This window comes from Bubalus kerabau, chromosome 6 (assembly GCF_029407905.1).
Source record: "Bubalus kerabau isolate K-KA32 ecotype Philippines breed swamp buffalo chromosome 6, PCC_UOA_SB_1v2, whole genome shotgun sequence".
Taxonomy (NCBI): domain Eukaryota; kingdom Metazoa; phylum Chordata; class Mammalia; order Artiodactyla; family Bovidae; genus Bubalus; species Bubalus kerabau.
This window is the reverse complement of record NC_073629.1, coordinates 34,402,581-34,428,899: the sequence shown is the minus strand read 5'-3', so window position 1 is coordinate 34,428,899 and position 26,319 is coordinate 34,402,581. Positions and strand designations below refer to the sequence as shown.

The 26,319-nt window shown below is 52.4% G+C and overlaps 1 protein-coding gene across 2 annotated transcripts; it reads left to right on the top strand.

Annotated features, from left to right (window-relative positions):
• The first annotated feature begins 4,144 nt into the window (after positions 1–4,144).
• Positions 4,145–24,625, top strand: CSF1 (colony stimulating factor 1). 2 transcript variants are annotated; one of them, XM_055584799.1, is made up of 9 exons: positions 4,145–4,732; positions 7,914–8,036; positions 9,421–9,483; positions 11,033–11,203; positions 15,247–15,394; positions 17,481–17,611; positions 18,109–18,161; positions 18,487–18,545; positions 22,404–24,625. In XM_055584799.1, the coding sequence occupies exons 1-8, from the start codon at positions 4,694–4,696 to the stop codon at positions 18,530–18,532; spliced, it is 774 nt and encodes a 257-aa protein (XP_055440774.1). In that variant the 5' UTR covers positions 4,145–4,693; the 3' UTR covers positions 18,533–18,545; positions 22,404–24,625. The 2 variants fall into 2 exon arrangements, with proteins under 2 accessions (XP_055440774.1, XP_055440773.1); XM_055584798.1 differs by having other exon boundaries at positions 16,590–17,611.
• The last annotated feature ends 1,694 nt before the right edge of the window (positions 24,626–26,319 follow it).

The window sequence follows — 26,319 nt, the reverse complement described above, 5'->3', positions numbered from 1 at the left end:
CCAGATGGTCAATACCAAAATCAGATTGATTATATTCTTTGCAGCCAAAGACAGAGAAGCTCTATACAGTCAGCAAAAACAAGACCGGGAGCTGACTGTGGCTCGGATCATGAACTCCTTATTGCCAAATTCAGACTGAAATTGAAGAAAGTGGAGAAAACCACTAGACCATTCAGGTATGACTTAAATCAAATCCCTTATGACTATACAGTGGAGGTGAGAAATAGATTTAAGGGACTAGATCTGATAGATAGAGTGCCTGATGAGCTATGGAATGAGGTTCGTGACATTGTACAGGAGACAGGGATCAAGACCATTCCCATGGAAAAGAAATGCAAAAAAGCAAAATGGCTGTCTGGGGAGGCCTTACAAATAGCTGTGAAAAGAAGGAAAGCGAAAAGCAGAGGAGAAGAGGAAAGATATACCCATTTGGATGCGGAGTTCCAAAGAACAGCAAGGAGAGATAAGAAAGCCTTCCTCAGCGATCAATGCAAAGAAATAGAGGAAAACTATCAATGCAAAGAAACAGAATGGGAAAGACTAGAGATCTCTTCAAGAAAATTAGAGATACCAAGGGAACATTTCATTCAAAGATGGACTCAATAAAGGACAGAAATGGTAGAAACCTAACAGAAGCAGAAGATATTAAGAGGTGGCAAGAATACACAGAAGAACTGTACAAAAATGATCTTCATGGCCCAGATAATCACGATGGTATGATCACTCACCTAGAGCCAGACATCCTGGAATGTGAAGTCAAGTGGGCCTTATGAAGCATCACTATGAACAAAGTTAGTGGAGGTGATGGAATTCCAGTTGAGCTCTTTCAAATCCTGAAAGATGATGCTGTGAAAGTGCTGCACTCAATATGCCAAAAAATTTGGAAAACAGCAGTGGCCACAGGACTGGAAAAGATCAATTTGCATTCCAGTCCGAAAGAAAGGCAATGTCAAAGAATGCTCAAACTACCGCACAATTGCACTCATATCACACGCTAGTAAAGTAATGCTCAAAATTCTCCAAGCCAGGCTTCAGCAATACATGAACCATGAACTTCCAGATGTTCAAGCTGGTTTTAAAATAGGCAGAGGAACCAGAGATCAAATTGCCAACATCTGCTGGATCATGGAAAAAGCAAGAGAGTTCCAGAAAAACATCTATTTCTCCTTCATTGACTATGCCAAAGCCTTTGACTGTGTGGATCACAATAAACTGTGGAAAATTCTGAAAGAGATGGGAATACCAAGCCACCTGACCTGCATCCTGAGAAACCTGTATGCAGGTCAGGAAGCAACAGAACTGGACATGGAACAACAGACTGCTTCCAAATAGGAAAAGGAGTACGTCAAGGCTGGATATTGTCACGGTGCTTATTTAACTTATATGCAGTGTACATCATGAGAAATGCTGGGCTGGAGGAAGCACAAGCTGGAATCAAGATTGCCCGGAGAAATATCAATAACCTCAGATATGCAGATGACACCACCCTTATGGCAGAAAGTGAAGAAGAACTAAAAAGCCTCTTGAGGAAAGTGAAAGTGGAGAGTGAAAAAGTTGGCTTAAAGCTCAACATTCAGAAAACGAAGATCATGGCATGCGGTACCATCACTTCATGGCAAATAGATGGGGAAACAGTGGAAGCAGTGGCTGACTTTATTTTTCTGGGCTCCAAAATCACTGCAGATGGTGATTGCAGCCATGAAATTAAAAGATGCTAACTCCTTGGAAGAAAAGTTATGACCAACCTAGATAGCATATTCAAAAGCAGAGACATTACTTTGCCAACAAAGGTCAGTTTAGTCAAGGCTATGGTTTTTCCAGTAGTCATGTATGGATGTGAGAGCTGGACTACAAAGAAAGCTGAGCACTGAAAAATTGATGCTTTTGGACTGTGGTGTTGGAGAAGACTCTTGAGAGTCCCTTGGACTGCAAGGAGATCCAACCAGTCCATCCTAAAGGATCCTGGGTGTTCATTGGAAGGACTGATGTTGAAGCTGAAACTTCAATACTTTGGCCACCTCATGCAGAGTTGACTGATTGGAAAAGATCCTGATGCTGGGTGGGATTGGGGGCAGGAGGAGAAGGGGAGGAGAGAGGATGAGATGGTTGGATGGCATCACCAACTCAATGGACATGGGTTTGGGTGAACTCTGGGAGTTGGTGATGGACAAGGAGGCCTGGAGTGCTGCAGTTCATGGGGTCACAAAGAGTCAGACACGACTGAGCAACTGAACTGAACAACAAGACAAGAGGTTTATCTCGTCACATCACTTCCTCCAACCTCTTATCAGTCTTAAGAACAAGTCGTGTCAACATGTTATCTATCTTAAATCATTTTGTACTGGAACCACTTGACAATGCCCAGGGGAAGTAAGGCCTTAGCCTCCTTCCTCTGGCTGGGCTCAGTCTCAGGCCTTCCTTCTTCAAGTCTCTGTGCATCCAGGGCTGCCCCACACCTTTTAAGCTCTGACTACTCCCAAACTCGTGAAAGCAGAGATATGCCGACATGTCCATCATTACATTCCCAGGTGTAGCCCAGTGCCCAGCACGTAGTAGCCACATGGTGCACATTTGTCAAATGAATGAATTATTCTCTAATGGCTTCATGTGATTCAGTCACTATCAACTGGGTACCAAGTATGTGCTGGGCACTTTCAATCTGGAGATAAACACAAGACAAGCTACGGTTTTTCCAGTGGTCATGTATGGATGTGAGAGATGTACCATAAAGAAAGCTGAGTGCCAAAGAATTGATGCTTTTGAGCTGCGGTACTGGAGAAGACTCTTGAGAGTCCCTTGGAGTGCAAGGAGATCAAATCAGTCAATCCTAAAGGTAATCAGTCCTGAATATTCATTGGAAGTACTGATGCTGAAGCTGAAGCTCCAATACTTTGGCCACCTGATGCCAAGAACTGACTCATGAGAAAAGACCTTGATGCTAGGAAAGACTGAAGGCAGGAGGAGAAGGGGACTACAAAGGATGAGAAGGTTGGACGGCATCACCGACTCGATGGACATGAGTTTGAGCAAACTCTGGGAGATGGTGAAGGACAGGGAAGCCTGGCATACTGCAGTCCATGGGGTTGCAAAGAATCAATCGGACACGACTGAACTGAACTGAAACACAGGACCAGCTTGGAGGAAGTCTCAATCTCAGTGCGGCTGAAGCTTCAGTCTGATGCTCCAGAATATAGCTATCAGCACCCCTTGAAACACTTTTAGAATATTGTGGACAATGAATGAATGACAATTTATCAGAGAAACTACAGAGAAAGGAGCCAAATTCAGTGAGACCACAGGGACAGGAATCATTGATCTGCCTGAGGAGTCAAAAAAGGCTCTGCTGGTGAAGGATGTGGTGTATGTGACTTCAGCCTTGACAGATGAGGTGTTTGCCTTAAGCACAAGTTGGGAAAGGAGCATTGTAAACAGAGGTACCAGTATTAATAAGAGCAAGCAGTTATAAAATTATTAATTGGGGCTGGAATAAGTGACAGGAGATGACCCTTCCAGACATGGCTCCATATCACATATTTCCCAGGGGCTGGGGGTGGGTGGAGCCACAAAGGTACTGAAACACTGAATCCTAGTGAATTGAAGAAAGAAAAAGCTCTTGAATTTGACATTATGATTAACAGGCTCGTCCTATTTAGCCTCATTTAGATTCATTTTCATATAGAGACAAAATGAGCTTAATCATTTCAGTAAATGCATTTTCAAAAGCATCAGGGAACTGTAGGGCTTGGGTGCCATTCTCCCTAGGTCTGAGGCTCAGGAGGGAACCTGGGTTCCAGCCAGAGTTTACATCACCTGCAGGTCAGGTGTGGGAAGCATCTCCTGGGACACAGCAGAGTGTCCCAGCCCCCGTCACAGGACACAATTTATCCCCTTCTGGCCGGGTAGTAGCCTCTCTGCCTGTACCCTGCCCCCAGAAGAGAAGACAGAGCCTGGGCGGGCGCTTTGGGGGCTGCATAAGGAGAGGGCTGCCCCCAAACCTGCTGACTAAGGCTCCACAAGGTGCCGCAGCAAGCGCAGTCGGTCTCCGGTGTTTGCTCTTAGGCCATTTCCTGCTCAGATTTGGGAATTTTCAGACCCAGAGGGAAAGTCCCTTGAGACAAATATTAGAACGAGAGAGCGCGCACCGGATCCGCCTGGAGAGCGCGGAAGGAAAGACCAGGCTCTGTCCAAAATCCGCGCGCTGGAGGGCGGGAGGCGGCGGAGCCCGCGTTACTTTCTTGAAGGCTTTGGCTTTGAGCGCAGCACACAGGGCGACTGGAAGACAAACGGAGAAGACCGGCCCGCTGGGTGGGGGCGGGGAGGCGTTCAGTGGGCCTCCGGAGTGTGTGTGTCTGTGTCAGTGCGCCCGCGCCTGTGTGTGTGTGCGTGTGTGTGTGTGTGTGCGTGTGTGTGTGTGTGTGTGTGTGTCTGGCGCCTGTCCAAGGTGATTTCCCATAAACCACATGCCTCACAAGTCCGCTTAAAAGGCTGTGCCGAGGAGCTGGCCAGTGGAGCCCGGCTCGGGGAAAGTGAAAGTTTGTCTGGGTGCTCCGCGCGCTGCCGCGAGTCCCTCTACACTCCCGGGTCAGCAGCGCGGCCCTCGGCCAGGGCGCGGACTCTGCAGAGGCCAGAGATCAAGACAGCGAGCGGCAGAGCGAGGGCGGCCGACGCGCCCGGCCGGGACCCAGCTGCCCGTATGACCGCGCGGGGCGCCGCCGGGCGCTGCCCTCCCACGGTAAGCGATCGCCGCAGCACCGGGCCCGGGCCGGGCTGGGACTGGAGCTTGGCGGCGCGGCGCGGCTCCTCGGAGCCCACTGCCCAGCGCGCGCCGACTGCCGAGGCTCTTCCGTCCCCCGGCACCGGGCCCATCTTTGCACGCCGACTGCGCGAGGCCCCTCTTGCGCTGGGGCTGGGACCAGAAGCGGCCCTGCAGCTGCTCCAGGGGCTGCGGCACCTCTTTGGAGAAGGGAAGACTGCTTACCCCATTGCAGGGAGAAGCACACAGAGCCACCTGCGGGCAAAGGAGAGGGGTTTGCAGTCAAGGGGCAGAAGCTCCGTCCTAGACTCTCTTCACCGCCAAGGGACAGGCGGAATGGCTGTGCGCCTGAGGGTGGCGCCTGCCCAGTGGGCATTCCACACGGGCCATACGCATGCTTCTAGGTCCTGCTGGGGAGTGGGAGCTTCTGAATGGGGAAAGTTCAGGTGCCGTCCAGCTTATAGAACGCAAGGCAGAAGGAAGGAGCTGGGCAAGCCACTACTTGTTCCAGTTCACAGACCGGAACTGTTGGGCACTTGGGTGGCTGGATCAAGTCTGTTTTGTGGGGGATGGGGGTACCAGAGTTGCCTGGTGCCGGCTATGGATCTTCCTGCAGATTCAGGTTCAGTCAGTCGGGAAGCTCCTGGGCTTGATGATGGTAGAGAAGGTGGAAGGAAGGTTTGGGGTTGCAGAACTGTGGACAGGGGCTGTGGGCGGTTCAACACTGCCCTGCCCGAACCATGGGCAGCTGCTAGATGGTGCAGAGTGACTCCATTAATGAACAGTAAGTGGTCTGCCAATGGGTTTGCTTCTGAGGAATTCTAGAGGAGAAACCTGATGGGGGAGTGGGGTGCAGCGAGAGAAGCAGAAAATTATTCAGAGGATAAGGGAGGGAGGTTGCAAGTAGGGTGATAGGGACAAGCCTTTCATGAGGAGGAAGAGCCAGCTGAAAGAGATGAGATGGGGTTAGGAGAGGAAGTCAGGAAGGGTGAGGTGACAGGCAACAAGACAAATAGGGGCTGGAAGTGAGACGTTGAAGAAAGAGGAGGAAGGTAAATGTGGAAGGAAAGAAGCTGATTTTAGACAGGGGCAGCCTGAGGGTCCACTCATGCTAAGGTCTCTCCAGGGACCATTTTGCTGGGGAATTTGGGACAGGGTGAGAAGCAGGTGAGGATGGGTGGCTGGGCTGAGATGTCCCAGAGTCTCTCTGAGCCTGAAGCAGAGATTCCTAGGGCTGTCCCAGAGGCCAAAGCTGGTGGGTGGGAAGAAGAAAGGAGTGGGGAGAAGAGCCAGCCCAGCCAGACACAAGCTAGAGTGTTAACCCTTGGGTATCTGTCCAGCTCCTCCTCTTAGGCCAAGTCAAGGCCCCAGGTGCAGGGGTGGTCCCCTTTGGCCACCTTCAAAGTCAGCCTCCCACATGGTGGCTGTACACTCCCCACACTGATGCCTGAAATAACCCCAGAAGCCAGGCAGCCCTTGGGGTTAAGCATTGCCCTCTCCTGGCTGCCCTCAAACATCAATATCTTAATTTGTCTGTGGCAAGGCTGTCTTTCTGAGCATCCCCTTCCCCATGGACCCTTTCCTCCAAACCACTGACACCTGAGGCTTGGAGCCTCAGGGGCAACCAGTCTGGGGCAGAGACATACGTTCTGCATGGCCCAGTATCCTCCCGTGGGTCCTGAAGTGCAGGTTCCTGAGGGCTGGCACAGCCATTCCCACCCAGAACTCCCTCCTTAACCACCCAACAGAGCCCAGTGTTCCCTCCATGACTCTTCTCCCTCTTCCAACAGTATCCCTCTCCCAGGTCAGACCAGGACCCTCATCAGACCCCGGTGCTGAACAGCACTGGGCCATCCTGAGCCTCTTTGCTCCAGCCCCCCCCCTCCCCCTCCTCTCTCGGACATCAACTCCCCCCTTCCACCCCCTCCGCCCCCGCTCTCCACCCCCCCACCCCCCCAATCTTTGAAGGTCTTACTGTGGCCCCTCCTCCCTGCAACCTCCCTGGAGCCCAGCCAGGGCTTCTCCCTGGTAAGAGCTGACAAACATTTTAGGCTTTTGGTTCTATGTAAATCAGCATGTTGTTGTGGGCTGTTTCACAGCCTCCAGTGTGCTATTTGTTTGCACTATTCGTCTCAGCATCTGAATTAAAAGGCAGAGCCCAGAACCCAGGAAGGTACCAGCCTACACCCCACCCTGACAGCATTTCCCCAGACGTGCCAGGAGGCGACATCCAGCTGGGGAGAGACAGCCCAAGGGTCTTTGCCTCTGGCTGGAGAAGGGGTTACCTAGAGCCAGGGAGAGGGCTAAAGGGACCTTGGCAAGGAGGGAAGTGGAATGACAGGGTGTCAGGAGCTCGTCCATCACTCTGGGGACAAGCAGCTACTGGATCAGGGGGCTGCTGAAAGAGGGGAGAGATCTCAGAAAATGTTCTTGCAGTGATAAGAGCTGTCAGGCTGGATGCAGGGCCTGATGGGGCTCCGATAGGCAGGTGCCAGCCAGGGATGGTCTAGAGTTGGCACTGCTGCCTCTGATTAATCAGTTGGGCTCTTCTTGACACACAGCCCTATGGCTCCAAAGGTCTGTGATGCGGGATAGGTTCCCAGTGAAACTGAGTTTGGGCCCCTGGTTTTTCCATTAGCAGAGCCAGACATGAGTGGAATCAGGTAGGAGGAAGGGCTGGGCCCAGAGAGATGTCTCTGGCTCCAAGTGTGGAAGCCAGCCAGTGTAGGAACATGAACTTGAGAGGAGTGGGCAGCTCCCAAGATGCCTGGCTCAGTGTTTCATGTTGCAGAGTCAGAATAATGGGCAGAAGCAAGTCCTGCATTCGAGGAGTTTCCCATGTGACTGGCATTTAGACTGGCAGGCACAACTCCCATGTCCTCATTAGAAGTTCAGTGTGTAGAATGGCTTGGCCTGGGTTAATCTGGGAAAGCTTCTTGGAGGAGGTGACATTTGGGTTGTTATCAAGGAACAGCAGGGTTGTGCGTGGTTCTTAGGAAATCTTGAGGAAGGTGGCTTTGGGAATGCTGTATTCTGGGATGAGAGGCCGAGCCTATAGCACTGTAGGTCTGAGATCCTTGTTTTTCCATCCTCCGCAGGGGAGGGTGGTTCCTGGGGAGTGTGAGAGAGCTGGGGAGAAATGATGCCCTCTCTATCACAGACATGGCTGGGCCCTCTGCTGCTGCTGGCCTGTCTCCTGGTGAGCAATGGTGCTACTGAGGAGGTGTCGGAGAACTGTAGCCACATGATTGGGAATGGACACCTGCTGTTCCTGCAGCAGCTGGTGAGTGTGTGGCCCTGCCTACCCCAGCTTCTCCCCACTGGGGAAACGGAGGTAGGGAACAGGGCCAAAGAGGGGGTTGTAGGCAGAGGAGTACAGCCATGCAGGATGTGGCTTGTGGCTCCCACTAGCTCCACGGATGTTCTTCTCATTGACCTTCTAAAAGTCAATGCCTCTGACCCCACCCCCACCCCCAATCCTGAAGCCCTCTCCAGCTCTCCTGCAGGCAAGGGACAGGGTGGGCTTCTAGCTGGTTACCTGGGTTAATGATGGCCTAGAATGTCCATCAAGGACTCTGAAAAGGCTTGTAAAGCCTGCTCTCCCTCGATGGGATGCTTCCCTTGAGGAGCCAGCCCAGTCTGCCTTCTGTGTCCAAATGTTGCCTCTAGCTCCTGGACTCCCAGATGTGCCGCCAGCCTGGCACCAGGGCCTCAGCCAGATTTGGAAGGGAGGCTCCCAGCTGACTTCCAGCCCTATCCCAACACTTCCCTGGCTCTTGCCCGAACCCTGGGGCTGGGATGGCCCGCTCACCCAGGCCTTGAAGGAGCCCATGCCTCACCCTCATCAGGCCAGCAGAGATGTCAACAATTCCTAACTTGGTTCAGTTCAGTTCAGTCACTCAGTCGTGTCCGACTTTTTGCGACCCCATGAATTGCAGCACACCAGGCCTCCCTGTTCATCACCAACTCCCAGAGTTCACCCAACAGGCAGAATCAGGTTGCTATCATGACTGCTGTCCCGCTCAGAAGAGAATTTGCCATCCCTCTGGCCAGGAAGGCAGGGTGGATGGAGCCCCACTGGCTAAGGTCAGCTCTAGGGCCTTGAGTTTGGGGCCTGTGGGCTGGCCTCCTGTCTCTCTTACCCCCTGCGCTTTTCCTCCTGTATGTAGCTGCCATAGCAATACAAAGTAGACCAAGAATCGCTGCATTCTTTGAGGCTCAGAATCACAGAACCACAGCTCTGAAGGGCAGCAGCAGGTATAAGGGCATCTAGCCCCAGTCCGTATATATCCTGAATTCCTAGAGCTTGTCTAAACTCTGCTTAAATTCCTTCCAGGACAGGGAGCTCACTACCTCCCACAGGAGATTATGTCCTCTATCCTGTATTAGACAGTTCTTCCTTATAACAAACTGGCATCTGTCAGATTTCATAAAGTAGGAGGTATAAGACAGAGACTTCTTGTTCTTCTCCAGCCCTCCCCTGGCCATATGGAAGTCACAAGTCTTCCCCTAGCCTTAGCTCTGTCATCTCACGTATGGTTTGGGGAGGTGGATGAGGATCAAACCCCAGAAACTCTAGTTTCCATCCAAAAACTCTAGTCCCCATTCTTAGGCAAGCTCAGTGGAAATGCAGACACCTGCCACCACTAGCCTGCTCTCTCTTACAGATTGACAGTCAGATGGAGACCTCGTGCCAAATTTCCTTCGAGTTTGTAGACCAGGAGCAGTTGGTGAGTTATGGCTCTTTACAAAGCCCATGGGCCCATATGTATGCACTTACCAGGGTGGGTGTATGTGGGCAGGAGAAATCCTAGAGCTGCACAGGGTATGCATGTGAGGACCCCTGGGTGCCCAAGTCTGGGGTGCCAGGGTCCAGGGTTGGTCAGTGTCCTGGGCTCAAGTCCCCTGCGGTGCCCTTCTCCTGGCTTGGCACATGTCAAAGTCTTACAATGTGTCAGGCACTTTTGATCCCAACTACGTGGTTCACTCATCGTGTTTATGAAAGGGTATAGCTCGGAAGTAGTGGAGGTCTGATTTGAACCCAGGAAGGCAGGCTCTAAGGCCTAAGGCAAACCAATACCTCTTCTGGGTCACATGCTTTGCTTAAGGATATCACCTCCATCTAACAGCCAGACCAGCAACCAAGGGGATCAGTCCAGACCTTTCCCTCTTCTTCCTTATCCAACCCCCAACCAGATGCCGAGTGATGCTGGTTCTACTCCTCAGCATCTCTGGGTTCTGGGGCCCCACCCCATCAGTTGCTTGGACAATTTCAAGAACCTCCTAAATGGCCTCCTCTCCTCCAGTGCACTCCTCATCCCACCACTGGGGGGAGCGCTCTGAACCACAACTTGTTATCTTCACTGCCTTTCCTGAGCCTGGAAACCCCCTCACTCCAGGGGAAAGCCTTGGTTGTCTAGCCTGGGTTTACAAGTTCCAGTCTCCATCACACAGCCCAACCCACCACCCCATTCTGTGTTTCTTCCTGCCTCCAAGCCTTTGCACGTGCTCTTTCTGATGCCTGTAATGCCTTTCCAGCTGTCCCCATCCCAGCCTTTATGCCACATCTATTTATCTTCTTGCCTGATACAAAATCACCATTATGGCCAGGGTTTGCTCCCATCTCTGAGCTTCTGCACACCTGACCCAAATACACTTCCATTAGAACTGGAGACCAATCTCACGGTCCGAGGAGTAACCTCAGTGTTCCACTTACTTGCTCACGCCCACCTCACCAAGCATTTGCTACAAGGAACCTATCGGACCAGGTACTAGGAATACAGAGCTAAAGCAGAGTCTTCATTGAGGCATCCACCATCCTTTTAGGGAGACAAAACCCTGGGGTTTTTGTTCTTTGGACCCTGGGGTAGTCTCCATTACCCCTGTGGCTGGGAGGATTAGAAGGAGCCATATGGTAAAGAGCTTCTTGTGAAAGCAAGCCAAAAGAGGGTCAGAGACAGACAAAGAGAAGTTCCTCAGAACTCACTCTACTTATGCACCTTCAATCTGAGCTCACCTTTCAGAAATCCAAGGACCACTCTGGTCAGAATCCACATTTCCTTCCCTCTAAGGAAGGGAATCAGTAGGGCATGCAATCCCCAGTAGTGTCAGATCCCAACAAGGGAGAGTGAAAGCCAGCTGAGGGCAGTGTTCTCTGTCTTCTGCAGTGGATGGTCCTCTCCTCAGGAGCAGTCTGTCTGGGAGGTGGGTCTCCGGCACAGAGCCTGAGCTCCCAGGTGGCGTCAGCCAGGTCATAAACTCCAGGTTGTTACTTTCCAGGATGATCCCGTGTGCTACCTTAAGAAGGCATTTCTCCTGGTGCAAGACATAATGGAGGATACCATGCGCTTCAAAGACAACACCCCCAATGCCAAAGTCATCGTCCAGCTCCAGGAACTCTCTCTGAGGCTGAAGAGCTGCTTCACCATGGACTATGATGAGCAGGACAAGGTAGGAGGGCCCTGGAGCTGGGAGCACTGAGGGAGAGAGGGCAGAGGGCAGCTGCGGTGGTACCATCCCTGCCTGTAAGCACAGGGATGCTCACTGGCCTCACCCCAGGTCATGGCTCACTTGCACTCTCACTCACGTATTCATTCCACAAACCTTTGCTGAGGACTCACAGTGCAGGAGGGACAGTACTAGGCCTTGCTGATGTTCCTTGTGAGCAGGAACTACATGGTTCCCAGCCTCTGGGAGCTTATAGTTAAATGAGGGTGCCAGTCACTAAACAATGACACGAGTAGATAGAATTTTAACCCATGAAGACTGTTCGTTCAACAAAGAAGAGTGTCTATTATGTATTGTTGTTCTAGACTCTGGGGAACAGCTGTGATCAGACAAAATTCCCCACATTCATGGAGCTTGGTGTGAGGGTGGTGAGACAGTTAACAAGATACATAAATAAAATAAAAGTAAAGTGGCAATAACTGCATTGCAGAAAGCAAACCAGAAAGGGAAGACCAGAGGAGGTGAGGGAGAGAGCCAGGAAGGAGAAGTATGTGGGGCTCCAGAAGAGAGAAATGGGACTCGGATTTAAAAGGCAGTGGGGAAGAAGAGACAGGGAAGGCTTCTGAGTAAAAAGGTATTCACTCAAGGTTCAAAGATGAGTAAGAGTTAGGACGCATGAAAAGTGGTCAGAGTGCTCCAGAGTAGAGAACGCTGGGCACAGAGCCCTAAGTACGCACATTCAGGCCCTCCCAGCATGGTTGGCATCGCCAAGGCCTGGGAGTGAAGGCAAGAGAGCCACGGAGGTGGGAGCCTGTGTCTCCCAGCTGGGTCTAAAAAAGGTGGGATTTTGTTTAAAGTGTGAGTGAGTGAAGTTGCTCAGTCGTGTCCTTGTCTGACTCTTTGTGATCCCATGGACTGTAGCCTACCAGGCTCCTCCATCCATGGGATTTTCCAGGCAATAGTACTGCAGTGGGTTGCCATTTCCTTCTCCAACGGACCTAGTCTAACTTGCGCTGTGAGACCATTCTGGCTGCTGTGCTGGGGAGGGTGTGTAGGGATCAGGGATGGAGGCTGAGCAGCCAGCAGGAGGTGCAAGTCCAAGCGGCTTGGACTAGGTTTGTGCAGTGAAGGTGAGGCCAAGGGACACCTTCTGAGTTTAGAGAAGAATGACAATGGTTGTGTCTGCAGCCTGTAGAGTTCCGGTGATGCAGAAGTGGGACAGAGCAGGTTTGGGAGAAGGGCAGGAGTTCCAGGCTGGGGCACACTATGAGTGGAGATGTTGATTAGGTCGGTGGATGTACGAGTCTGGAGTTTGGCTGGTGATTGACAGATGGAAGCAGTGTCGGTATGAAGGTCATCTGTGAAGCTAGGGGTCTTCATAACATTGCCAACTGTGAGAAGAGAAACAGGCCCAGGAATCTCAGCATTTATTTAGAAGTCAGGCACAGGAAGGGGGCCTGGAAAAGAGACTGAAGAGCAGCATAAGGGGTGGGAGGAAACCCAGGAGAGCATGGGATCACTGAGCCCATGTAAAAGAACGTTTCAGGATGGGAAGAGTAGTCACCTTTATCAACTGGGATTTGAGACATCAAGCAGGAGAAGAGCTGAAAAGTGTCTGATAGATTGGGCAATGGATGTTGGGGGCAGGTGCCAGAGCAAGTGGACAGAGTGAGGAAGTGGAGACAGCACTGTGGAAGAACCTGGCTCAAAAAAAAAAAAAAAATGAAGAAAAAGAGAGCTAGCTGGAGCGAGGGTGGGATGGAGAGAGGAAAGATTTTTAAATAAGAGAAGTATTAGATCTGTGGGTTTTCCAGGGTTGAGGTTCATAAGAATCATCTGTGGAGCTTGTTTAAAATGCAGATTCCTGGACTTCCCTGGCAGTCCCATGGTTAGGACTCGCACTTCTTCTTCAAGGGGTGTGGGTTCGATCCCTGGTCAGGGAACTAAGATCCTGCATGCCGCATGGTGTGGCAAATAATAATAATAATAATAAAAGTGAAAGGAAGTCTTCATTTAAAATTTTCCAATTCCAAAACACCTTTCCTTTTAAACAAATAAAAACTCAAATAACTTCTAGTTAAAAAAAAAAACTTTTAAATGCAAATTCCCAGTATGTACCCCTAGAAAGTCTGATTCACTAGGTCTGTGGGTGGGCCTTGGAATCTGTATTTTAGTAAGCCACCTGCCCTGCACATTGCAGGGATGCTGGGAGTAGGGAGCAGGTGAAGCTAAAGGAACAGGTCTCCTGAGGAGCTGGCAGGGGAGGGATTCAGAGCTCGGAAGGTGAAAAGCCACTGCCTCTGTCGAGACAGGTAGACACCAGGACATTCTGTCCTTGTTTTCTCTGTGACGTATGAGGTGAGGTATGAAGAACACAGATATTTTGTAAGAAAAACAAGAGGAAGAGAGCTCACCTCTTCCTTACAGTTGCCCTGGCAGGGAGGCAGGCAGGGATTGTCGTTTTGATTTGACAAATGAGATGAGCCCAAGCTGGAAAGTTCTTTTGGCCAGTGTTGCTGAGTTGGTGAGGAATGAAACCAAGCCCAGGGCTTCCCATTCCCGTGTTCCTCTCTCCTTTATCTGATAAACATTTACTGAGGACCTACTGTGCGCAGCCCCTGGGCATCCAGTGGTGCTTTCAAGGACTTCAGTCCCTAGTAAAGCCCATAATTCTTCCTTGTGCAGCTCAGTTTAAGGAAGGACTTGGGAGCCATCAGCAGGTGGGCTATAGATGCCATGAAGCCATGGGCACAGTGTCTGGGGGTGAGTGGAATGCCAGCCTGTGAAAGTCAAGTGGAGGGGGACAGCCTAGTAAGGGGACTGAGATGGAGCAGCTCAAGGGGAGGAAGGAAAACCTGGAGTGTGATGTTCTCAGAGCCCCAGTGGGCGTGGAGGGCCTAGGTCCCATGAGCAGAAGAGAAACTAGCAGCTCAGCACACAGGACTGGGACAGCCTGGGCCCTCCTGTCAAGATACACCAACGCCGGAGAAGGACCCACAGCCCCACGCCTCCTCCAGGCCTTTCTCCTCACCACAAAGGATGCTCTTTCTAAAGGATTAGAGTCTTAGGCTCCACCCATCTCCCCAGCATGCCCCAGAAGTTTTCTTTGCTCTGTGGATAAGGTTAATGGTTCTTGACATGGCCAACAGGGCCCCACAGGACCTGGTCCTCACTGACCTCTCTCCGCTGCATCTCTGGCCACTCTCCTCCTGGATGGCTGTGCTATAGCCTACTCTAGCCTTCTTTTTCATCTTTTAACATTTCAGGTTCTTTCTTACACAGTCTATTCCCACCACCTGGACAGCTCTCTCCAACCCCACCTCCTTTCCTTGTTAACTCTTGCTCATCTTTTAGTCAGTTCCTTGGGAATTCCCCCAAGCCCTCATTTAGTTCCCCTTGTTAAATACTCTCAGATAATTCTTCTTAGGACTCACTGCATTTGTAACAATGCTAGGGACCTGATGAACTCAATGTCCAACTTAGCCAGGGACCACCTCTCTCTCATTCATTACACGATTCCCAGGTAGTTATCATATGCCTGGCACATAACTATGTGTTAAATGGAGCCATGAATAAATGATAAATCTCACCACCTTAGGACATAGGGGTCCTACAAACCAGGGTAGAGAGCAGGGAGAAAACAAGAGAAAAAGAAGATGGATGTGAGAAAGGCCAAGGGAGTTTGACAAACAAGCTAGAGACATGCTGCTGCTGCTGCTGCTGCTGCTAAGTCGCTCTAGTCGTGTCCGACTCTGTGCGACCCCATAGACGGCAGCCCACCAGGCTCCCCCGTCCCTGGGATTCTCCAGGCAAGAACACTGGAGTGGGTTGCCATTTCCTTCTCCAATGCATAAAAGTGAAAAATGAAAGTGAAGTCGCTCAGTCGTGTCCGACCCTTAGTGACCCCATGGACTGCAGCCTACCAGGCTCCTCCGTCCATGGGATTTTCCAAGCAAGAGTGCTGGGGTGGGATGCCATTGCCTTCTCCAGCTAGAGACATGGAATCAGTGCTTATTCTCATCAAGGGGGCTCTGCTCTCCTTCCAGGCTTGTGTCCGAACATTCCATGAGACACCTCTCCAGTTGCTGGAGAAGATCAAGAATGTCTTTAATGAAACAAAAAATCTCCTTAAAAAGGACTGGAACATTTTCAGCAAGAACTGCAACAACAGCTTTGCTAAATGCTCCAGCCATGGTAAGCACGGAAGGGGCCAGCAAGTGTGGGGCTGGGGCAGGGTGAGTGGAACAGAGGTGCACTGGGTTGGGGGGGGTGGTGCATCAGGCTGGAGGGACCCCTGGGAGTCAGCCTGGCTGCTACTCGTGTGCTCCTGTGTATGTAGACGTGCTTGTTTTGTGTACATATGTGGCTTCGTGTACCTCTGAGTGGTCCTAGGCACATGTCTTTTCTGACATGTGTGTGCATGCACACCTACGTATGTCTGCATGTTGAGGCATCAAAAAGGATCAAGCTGGTGGCTGTGAGATCAGGGAGTGGAAAAGGGGGCCCTCTCAGAGAGCCCTGTAGGCATGGCAGCTTTCCCACTGGCTCTGCAGGCTGGCTGAACGTATGGGGGGTTCCGTGGACAGAGCAGAGGCTCCATCCAGGAGTCAGGGCTTGCTCCAGGAGCCCTGCTGTGAATCACCAGGATAGCCTGGCTCCAGAAGTCCCCAGGACGCCTTGAGTGTCCCCTCAAGGGACAAGACTGGATTTGAAGTCTGAGCATCATTCAAACCCTGGCAGTGCTGGCCCAGCTGCGCACATATGTACCCTGCATTGTCCTCGTCTCTGCGTCCTGTGCCACGTGTACCCGCCTACATTCAACCTTGCTCCCCGAGGCAAGGGCTGAGGCCCTGCGACCGGCCAATGGCCAAGTCCAGTCTCGTCGCTTCAACCCCAAGGCCTCAAGCCTTGGCCACACGCCAGCCCCAGCCTGTTCCCGCCTGTGGGCGTGGCTGCGTAGCCTCCTGCTGTGCATGAACCCACCTTGCGGCTTTCCAACCAACAGTGTCTTTGGGGCTTGAGGGTGTCTTGTGTTAGAGGCCACTACTCAACATCTTGGCTGGCTCTTGTCACCCCTGGCTTGGCGTCTGGCCAGCTGGATCTCCAGAAAGGGCAGTTTTCTGGTCTTCCCTGACCCCATCCCCCAACCTGTGTGTCTAAACCCCACTCTTTGCTCTTTTCCTGCAGTTTGTTTCTTTCCTGTCTAAAGCCTGTGTCATGAGCATTGGCACCAGTCCTGTCCTCACCTCAGCCCCAGGGCTGAGTTAGGGCCTGAGGGAACCCCCCAGACCCACACCCCCTCTCCATCCCTCTGGGAAAGCTGTGCTGGAGGCTGGTGACTCTATCTCCTCCCCATCCTTCTCTCTCCTTCTCTCTGTGGTTCTTTCAGATGTGGTGACCAAGCCTGATTGCAACTGCCTGTACCCCAAAGCCACCCCTAGCAGTGACCTGGCCTCTGTCTCCCCTCAGCAGTCCCCCACCCCCTCCACAGCCCCTATGGCTGGCTTGACCTGGGCTGACTCTGAGGCAACAGACAGCAGCTCCCTCTTGCCCAGAGAGCAGGCCCTTCGCACAGTGGACCCGGGCAGTGCCAAGCAGCGACCACCCAGGAGCACCTGCCAGAGCTTTGAGTCGCCAGAGACCCCACGCGTTGAGGGCCGCCCCACTGGAGATTCTCCTCAGCCCGGCCCTTCGGTTGGAGCCCCTGTCACTGGGATGGAAGACGTTCTTGACTCTCTGCTGGGTGCTAACATGGCCCTGGAAGAGGCCTCCGGAGAGGCTAGTGAGGGTCCTATACCCCAAGGGGCAGAGCTTTCCTTCTACAGTCTGGGAGGACGCAGTGTCCAGGCAGAGCCTGCCAGCCCCAGTCACACCCCCCCAGCATCTTCAGCACTCTCTGGATCAGGAAAGGGGCAGCGGCTTGTGGATGCAACTAGCGCATACCTGCCCACACTGGGCCCCATGAGACCCACTGAGGCCTGGAGTCACACGCCTGAGAAGACAGAACATCCCTCTGCCTCGCCCAGAGACCACCAGGAGCCAGGCATGGCCAAGACCCCAGCACTGCACCCGCAAGGCCTCAGCAGTCCCTCCGCCCCCTCTTCTCAGCCAAAGCTCCCCAGAAGCCATTCCTGGGGCCACGTGCTGTCCCTTGGGGAGCTGGAAGGCAGGAGGAGCACCAGGGACCGGAGGAGCCTTGCAGAGCTGAAAGGAGGACAAGCAAGTGAGGGGGCGGCCAGGCCCCCAGCCCGTTTTAACTCCGTTCCTTTGACTGACACAGGCCATGAGAGGCAGCACAAGGAAGCCTCCGATCCTCAGCTCCCTGGTTTTGTCTTCCGCCTGCTGGTGCCCAGTATCATCCTGGTCTTGCTGGCTGTCGGCGGGCTCCTGTTCTACAGGCGGCGGCGGCGGGTAAGAAGAGCCCCATGGGGGAGAGGAGGGCATCTCGTGGGGTGGGGCACAGCCTTGGTGCAGGAGCAGGGCAGAGGACGACTTGGGTTTAGGCTGGGTTCTTCAGGCTCTGAGAGACAGGAAGTTGACTGAGCACAGAGAATAGGAGGTTGAAGTGGAGGGTTTCTTCAAGAATGGGGGAGGCTCAGGCTGCAAGATCGACCAAAGGGATGAGGGCAGAGGAGTAGGAGTCATTCTTCCTGGGCTACAGCATGGTGAGAACCCGGAAGGGAGACGGAGGAGGAAAGTGATGCCTGTGCAGGGCAGGGCATTCCCAGAGACTGCAGAGCTGGGGGGTAAGGAGTCCCAGGACAGGAGAGACCTCTGGAAGCCCTCTGGCCCTCTGGCTCTCTCAGAGAGCCTCAGGGCAGCCCTGCTTGAGGATGGGGCCGTGGCCCCCAACCCTGGCCCCCAGCCTCCTCCAGCTCCTCAGTGAGCCAGCTCTTTTCTGTCCCCAGAGCCATCAAGAGCCACAGATGGTGGATTCTCCCATGGAGCAACCAGAGGGCAGGTGAGAGTTTGGGGGAGGGGGCTCTGGTAGGCATGGGGGAGGGGAGGCTGTCTTGGCATTTATTTCCCATCTGGATTTGGAGGAGACATTCTGCCGCTTGCTCTAAGGAAATGAAGCTCAGAACAGGATGCAGGGGTGGGTGGCAAGAAGGAAGCATGTCTCTTCTTCCCTAGATATCTGGGGTTTTTCCTAGTTTCTTCTTAGGGTTAGGCAGTTCTGGTCCCCCAAATCTGAGAGGGCTGGAGCATATGGGTGAGGATTTGGGGGTTCCCTCACTCCTTGACCTCTGCTGAAGTCTTACACCAGCCCTGTGCTCTGCCCACAGCCTCCTGACCCAGGAGGAGGACAGACAGGAGGAGCTGCCAGTGTAGACAGAATCCTAAGGTAAGACTCTGATCTGGATCTCTCTCCACACCTTAAAACTGGTTACACCCAAGTTTTCCACTCACCCTAACTTGTTTATGGCACCACCAACTTCCCTGAGGCTCCCACCCTTGACTCCCTTCTCTCTCTCCCCGCTACTCTCTTTTTCATTCGTCACCAAGTCTGGCCAACCCTCTGCTCCCGGGCCCTCAGGCCTCCCATCACCACTTCACTCTCTCCACCCCATCTGAGGCCAGGCACTGTTAATTCTGAATCAGGCTATTATTTCTGCATCGAGCTTCGACTTTTGCTGCCATCTTTCATCCCAGAGCAACCAAACTGTTTGTGTAAAGTCTTCAGCCTCCAGGGGAATTTCAGCAGCTCTACATCACCAACCACTTCAGCTCAACATTCTCAGCTTGGCTCCCAAGCTCTTCCAGCAGCAGCCCCTCACACACAACTCTTGCCATTTTCTTCTCTGTGTGCACCCTGATTGGATCCTTCCTCCCAACGAAGACCTTTTCTGCCTTCCTGCTTTTAGATCCATGGAGCCATAGAAGCATGGTCCTAGAAGGGCTCTCGGGGGTCATTTGGTCTAGAATCCCACTGCAGAGGGGACTCCCCTCTCTGCATCCCTGATGGGAAGTCAGCCAGCTTCTGGTTACACACTCTCAGCCACAGGCAAGCTCCCTGCCCTGCCCTAATAGCACCGTGGGGAAGTCCTTCCTTATTTGAACGTAATTGGCTTCCTGCCCCCTCCCCATCCTCCCTCATGAGAGCCTTCCGATATTTAAACTCATGTGTCCATGTCCCCTTTAAGAATTCTCTAGGCTAAGTGTGGCCAAGTCCCTCAAACATCTCTTATATGATATGGTTTTCAGACCCCTCATCATCCTGGTCGTCCTCCTTTGGACACATTCGTTTGTCAATGTCCCTCTGAAAATGTGATTCTCAGCTCTAGACATAGTGCTCCCCGATATTGTCTGACCAGCTCAGAGTTCAGAGGGACTGTAACTTTCCTTGATATGGACAGTGTTCTTCTATTTGTACCAATTAAGACTGCCTTGCTCTTTTGTTTTGGTTTTTTAACCACCACATCATTCTGTTGTCATATGTTAAGCTTGTGGTCTATTGAACCCCGCAGTTCCATTTCCCCTAAACCTGTGGACCCTATCCTGTACTTGGAGAACTTAATTTTTTTTAACCAGTGTGCAGGAATTTATATTCCTCCTTGTTAAAAACCACCTTGTTGGTTTTTGTCAGCCCCTCACCCGAGCCAACTGAAATTGTTTTGAATCCTAATTCTGTATTCACAGCCCTCCCAGCGTGTCTCCTGCACATCAGTGAGTGTCTTCTGTTGTCCTCACCCATGTATTTGATAAACATGTGACTCTTATCACTCCTCACGCCTGGCGCCCCAATTCCAGGCGCTCCACAGCCCTCCTCCCTTCCTTCCCCTCAAACCACAATCAGCGTGCAGGAATCAGCTCTTCCTGATGGTCTCCATCATCCTCTGGTTGCTCCTTTAGTTCCTACTCATCTTTTTTGGATTTGACTTGCTATATTGATTTGTACTTCCTTGGATGTTGTTTATTTTCATACATTTTTAAAATCTTTATGTGTATGAGTACCCCTAAGGAGTCTGTAAGCCCCCAAAGCACAGGGACTGTGTCTTCTACTTTTTTTGCATTTTCTTTTCTATCCTGAGTCCTAAACAGAAAGGGCCTCTTCATGCTTCACACTAAGAACTCAATAGATGTTAACTGATTGACTTCAGGGCTGACTGGCTGATTGACCCTGGCTGACTGTCTCTAACTGGCCAGCCTTCTGGTTGACCAGTTAACTAGCTAACTAGTTGATTCTGACTGGTCGACCAACTGGATAGGTGACTCTGACCAACTAACTAGCTAGTCACTGCCTAACTAGCTAGTTGATTGATGAAGCTGATTGGCTAACTGACTAGCTGGCTGCTTGCCTAAATTGCTGATTGGCAGGCTGGCTGACTAGCTGGAGAACCCATTCACATTTCTAGTCACACCCCATGCCAAATGCAAGCCAGCACTTCAGGGCCTTCTCATGTGTAGAATGACAGGTCGGGGCCACTTCTAGAGAGATAGGGTATCTGCCAAATGCTCAAAAAGCCGATTTAGAGAACAGTATCAGACAGTAAAAGTGTCTGCCTACAATGTGGGAGACCCGGTTTAATCCCTGGGTCAAGAAGATCCCTTGGAGAAGGAAATGGCAACCCACTCCAATACCCTTGCCTGGAAAATCCCATGGACGGAGGAGCCTGGTAGGCTACAATCCATGGGGTCGCAAAGAGTCAGACATGACTAAGCGACTTCACTTTCTTTCTTTCTTTAAGGTATAACACATGTGGAACACATGTGAAAGAGATAACACTTCCTGGGGTCCACCTCGTTGGTAAGGTGGACTCAAATGGGTCAGATGGGACACTGGCAGGGCTGTGAGAATGAGGCAGGCCCCTCAGAACTGGCAAGCAGAGGATGGAACAAGGTCCCTGGGGACTTCATGGCTCAATGCTGCACCACCCTCTGACTGGTCTCCCGCCTCCCTCCTCAGCCTTGGCCCTCTGCCTGCCTAATCTCAGGCCCTCCCAAGCTTTCTTCTTCCTCCCCTTAAGATTTCACTTAGAGAGTGATCCAGGGCCAGGGCCACATACAGACCCCTACTTGGATCCTGCCCTAAAGTGGTCTCCAGGCCAGGCAGCTGGAGCCTTAGGGCCACCTGAAGACTGCTGCCCTAATGAGAGAGGGAAACACAGAGGCAGAGGTATGAGAGAGGGACCCTCAGAAAGGAAATGTGGACCCTGACCCCTCCACTCCAAGGAACCAAGAAATAGGGGCAGTGGGCTGGGGCCTGCCCACTTGGTTATTCTTCCCTTCTGGCCCCAGCAGGGCCTGTGGCCCAGCCATACCGAGCATGGCTAATGTCCAGTTTATGGTCTTCCCCGCCTGCCTTCCAGAGCATGGGAATGGGCTGGGAGCCAGAAGCTATGGTCCCATCTTTCCTCCTTATCCATCACGGGTTTTGCTGGTAGGGCCCAGGGATAGTCAGGGAGGGAAGCTCCGCACAGGGTCCAAAGTCAAACTGTTGGATGGAGTCCAGGGGATTTCTGCTCTGGGAACAAAGCATTCTGAGGACAAGGATGGGGGAAGGCTTGGAGACAGCAGGGCCCTGACTCCTATGCATGATGTGGGGAGGCAAGTCCCTTGGCCCATCCGGAAGGAGGCTGGCTTGCTTAGGGCTTAGCAGGCCAAATGGCAGGGTGGGAGTTTCCTTGTCTGGAGCTTCCTCCAGTTCTTTCCCTTCAGATACCTTTGTTCTGCTGCCCTGAGTATTGTGTGTGATGACCTCTGTGATGAATGGTGTGGAGTGGGAATGAGAAATTCCTCTTCTTTGCTAGAGTTAGCAGGATTCACTCTTGATTTTTTTAGACCAAAGATAGTGAGATGGTCTTGCCGGGGCAGGGCAGGGGGAGGGGGGGGATGGGCATCTAAGGACACTCAAGTGCCCCCTTCCCTCCTTGGTAGACCCCTCCACTTGAGTAATGCCCATCCCAGCTCTGCTCAGACCTCTGCCATGCCATGTTACCTCCCACTGTGGTCCCTGGTTCCTCAGGAGGAGGTAGGAGGTAAGGCCAGTCTGTCCAGCGGCTTGGGCTGCCGCCAGAGAAAGCTGCCCAGGGCCCTTGCGGTGTCTGGGGTGGCGGGGAAAGCTAGGGAAAGGATGGGAGGAAGTCCTGTCTGCAGCACCACCAGCAGCCCACAGGAACGCTCTAGCTCGCCCACCCATGTCCTCAGCGACCCCTCCCTTGACTCCCACTCAGCTGACAGCCTTTCTTTCTCTCCCCTACAGCTGGGCGCACAGGACAGTCTCTCCATGGGAGGAGAAACTGTGGGGACGGCCACCACCACCCCTCCCCAACCATTCTCCCGGGAATGTGGCCCGCCCACCATGAGAGCTCCTGGACTCGGGAGAGCAGGGCCAGACCAGAGCAGCCAGGCTGGGGCTCCTCTGCCCTTGACCCTCAGACTCTGGACTGACTAAGAGGGGCTGGAGGATGCCCCCAACGTTGCTGATATTTATCAAGGGCCCTGGAGGCTCCCATCCGCTTAAGAAAGGCTGCCAAGCCCAGCTGGGGACCCTCTGCCCCTCAGGGGCTGTGTCCTCTGCCCATTCCCCTCTAGGGACCCGAAGGCCCACGGGACATGGGAGAGCAGGGTGGGCACTGAGGAATGGAAGAACCCTCGTGTCAGAGGACCTGCCTGCCGCCAAGGGATCCCAGCACCGACAAGCAGGGACTTGTCTCCAGAAAGAGGAGCATGAGGTTCACAGGGCGGGACAGCGTTGTTGGATTTCCCGTAAAGGCATGTAGCCCAGAAGACGGGAAGAGAAGGCCTCTGGGCCTGCTGGTCTGCACTGATCGCCCGGAGCGGGTCTGTACCCTCCACTTGCCTCAGTGCCCTCTGCCAGCGGCCAGGCAGAGAGGGGATGCCAACCTGGCCCTCAGGACCTGCCTGGCCTGGCTTGCGATGCCCAGGGCAAGACCAAGCACTGGCCTCTGCCTCGCCGTCCCCCGAGGCCTGCCAGAGCTCCTCTAGGAGGCCGTGCAGAGCCTCTCCTCTGAAGGAAACCATCGCACTGTGAATACTGAACCTGCCTGCTGAACAGCCTGCCCCATCCATCCCGGAGAGCAAACACCTGTCTGTCCTCCCATTCCTCCAGCCTCTCCCCAGCTTCCTGCACTGAGCGCCCGAGCCGGCCTCGCCTGTCGCCTGTCAACTGAGGGAGCCCCTGAGCCCTGACCTTCTGCTGACCCGGCTCTGACTCCCTGGGATGGATCAGGGTGGGAGAACTTCCCGGGGCTAGCAGCCAGAGCTGGTCTTTAGGCTGCGTTGTTCACCCAGGTTTCTGCATCTTGCACTTTGACATTCCCAAGAGGGACATGATTAAAGGGAGGGAGGGAAGGAGGGGAGGGACTGACACAGAGAGAGAGACTGCAGGGCGAGCTCTGACGGCAAATAGGTCTTTGAAATTGAGGGCCTGCCCCTGAGGTGTGGCAAGGGGTCAGCACCCCCGATCCCCCTGGCTGGCCTCTTTCCCTGTCCAGGCCCCTGCTCCCACCACAGTCCAAAGGCTGCTATCAGCAGACACCTGGGCTGAGTGGTGTCCCTATCAGGAACCTGGGAGCAGGGACCCCCTCCTGCTCTCGTCCCACCCCTCACTAGCATCATCTCTGTAACCAGGTGAGCCAGGGTGGGAGAGGGACTCGGAGAGTCCAGGCAGCTGCTTCCAGTCTGCCTTGAGGGCCTCAGCTCCCTCGACAGGCCAGGGGCTGCGACTCTGAGTTCTGGGCATTGAGTGACAGGCCAGTAGACTGCCTTCAGCCTTTGTGCTACTGTGTCCCTCCTCTTCTGCTGCTCCGGGCCCTCCACCAAGAGATCCTGTTGGACTTGGCCGCTGGACCGGGGCCTATGAGCTTCCCTTCCTGCCCTTGAAAGTGAGGGTCCTCTGGTCCCTGCCTGCCCTGTTGCTATCCGTTGAGGAAAGGGCAGTGGAGAACTTCCCCAGGAGGCCCATTTTCCTAGTCACAGACTCTATATTTGATACTAAAAAACTCTGTATTTAAAAGTGGAAGGGAAAAAAAAAACACAGAAAAAACATTCCTCCCTCACTCCCCACCCCTTGAACATATAGTATTTTAAAGATCAAGAAAGCGAATCCAACCCATCACAGAAACTGTGCGCTCTTGGTGACCCAGGAGTGGGAGGGGCCCCTGCAGCCCCTCTGGGTGGCTACCCGGCTGCCTGCACAGGAACCCTTCTTTTCTCTGAGAAAGTTGAGAGGGAACATTGGCTCACACACTGTGAGATTTTGTTTTTATACTTGGAAGTGGTGATTTATTTTATACGAAGTCATTTAAATATCTATTTAAAAAATAGGAAGCTGCTTTTATATTTAATAATAAAAGAAGTGCACAAGCTGCCATGTGTGAGTCATGGAAAAAGTTGCTTTTGGGGTGTGGGTGGCAAAAAAGGGGGGGTGGCCAGTAGCTACTGGGGGAGCTCCAGCTCAGAAAGCATTTTTCAAAATACTTGGGGAAGGAAGGTTGTCTCCAAGTTCCATTCTTGTTACTAAAACCTCCTGCATTATCGCTGTCTCAAACACATTCATCTGCATATCTGTTTAGTAGGAAAAACAGACAAAAACCAGCCAAACCTCATGCGTGGCCACCAGCCTCTGCCCCAGCACAGCCTAGCCCAGCCCAAGAAAACAGCTGGTTGGGCTCTGTCCAAGGCCCGAGGGCCCTGTAAAGATGAGGCTCCCTGACCACTGAGCTCTACTGTCCAGTCCTAGCAGGCTCTGAGGTGAATGAGCCCTGTCTGTGGACTGGGAACAAGGTGAGGTAGGCAGAAGGAAAGAGAGCCAGCAAGTTTCGTGAGTGGCCCTAAGTCCTGAGCTTCCTTCTGGAGAGGAGACCAAGGATGCAGCCTTTCAGGGGCAGCGGGGTGCTGGGAAGGTCCAGAGTGACTGAAGGCCCAGCAGAGCCCAAACACACACCCCGGGCAAGGCTGGGACAAGGTGGGGCGGGGGTGGGGCCCCTCCCACTGCTAAGTGTATTGAATCAATGGTTCTCAACCCTGGCTCTCCTGAAACTCACTTGGGTTGTTTCCAAAAAGACTGGTACCCAAGCCCCATCCTAGATCAACAAAACTGGAATCTCAGGCACCAGGCTTCAGAAGCTTCCCAAGACATTTCAAGGGATTCACATGTGATTTAGAATCAGAAGCATGTAGAGCTTCACTATCTAATGTGATGGTTATTTGGGTTTAAATTAATTAAACTGAAATAAAAACAAACATTCAGTTTTTTTGTAGTACTAGTCACACTTCAAATTTGAATAGCCACATGAGTCTACCATGTTGGACAACACAGAAACAGAGCATTCGTATCATCTCCAAAATCATATTGGACAGCACTGCATGAAAGCTTGGGTCCCCGGACTTAGGAAACCAAGGTTTTAGGGTAAGAATGGGCACCAAGTGAATATCCCAGAAACCAAGTATCCAGGCAACTCAGTTACCTCTCTCTGTGTCCCAAGTCCCCACTACCACCCTGTCTCTCATCATTTCTCTTAAGCTAACTCTTCCTTTTCTATCCAAAGCGCCTCAGAAAAGATTTTGGAAGAAACTTACTCATATTTTTTTTTCTTCAAGTCCCAACTTAGAAGTCACCTCCTCTGAGAAGCTTTCCCAGCCTGACCCAAATCCTGGAGGCCCACCCTGGCTCAATTCCCTCCTCCCCTGTGCTCCCACAGACTGAGGGCCTATTTGTCCCACCAGGCCACTGACTATGGCAGGGACTGTGCTGCATCCTTCCTTGCATCCCAGTGCCTGAGAGTATCTGGCACACAGTAGGTGCTCAATAAATGTGCATCAAACAGGTAATACTGAATGCATGAACAAAAGTATAGTAAGGTAAATTCTGGCCAGATTTAATGGTGACCTTTTCTAGGGGCTTTCCTGGTATTAGTCAAATGGAATGTATTTCTAATGACTACAACTCATTAGCAGAGGAGATATTTTCAGCAGGTGTCCCCAGCTTCTGCTGGAGATGAGGCTGTTAAAACCCTAACTGATCCCTGTGCAGGAGATAAAATGCATACTTCAAGGCCTTTAAGCCAGAGTTGGCAAATAAACAAACAAATGCCCATGTTCCTCACTTTCCTTTCCGGAAGCCCCAGGAGATATCCAAAAATCTCAGTAGGCCT

Coding starts and splice junctions, on each gene's coding strand:
- CSF1 (XM_055584798.1), top strand. CDS start 4,694: ATGACCGCGCGGGGCGCCGCCGGGCGCTGCCCTCCCACG. Junction 11,204..15,246: donor ACTATGATGAGCAGGACAAG/GTAGGAGGGCCC, acceptor CTCTCCTTCCAG/GCTTGTGTCCGAACATTCCA. Junction 17,612..18,108: donor TCTACAGGCGGCGGCGGCGG/GTAAGAAGAGCC, acceptor TTCTGTCCCCAG/AGCCATCAAGAGCCACAGAT.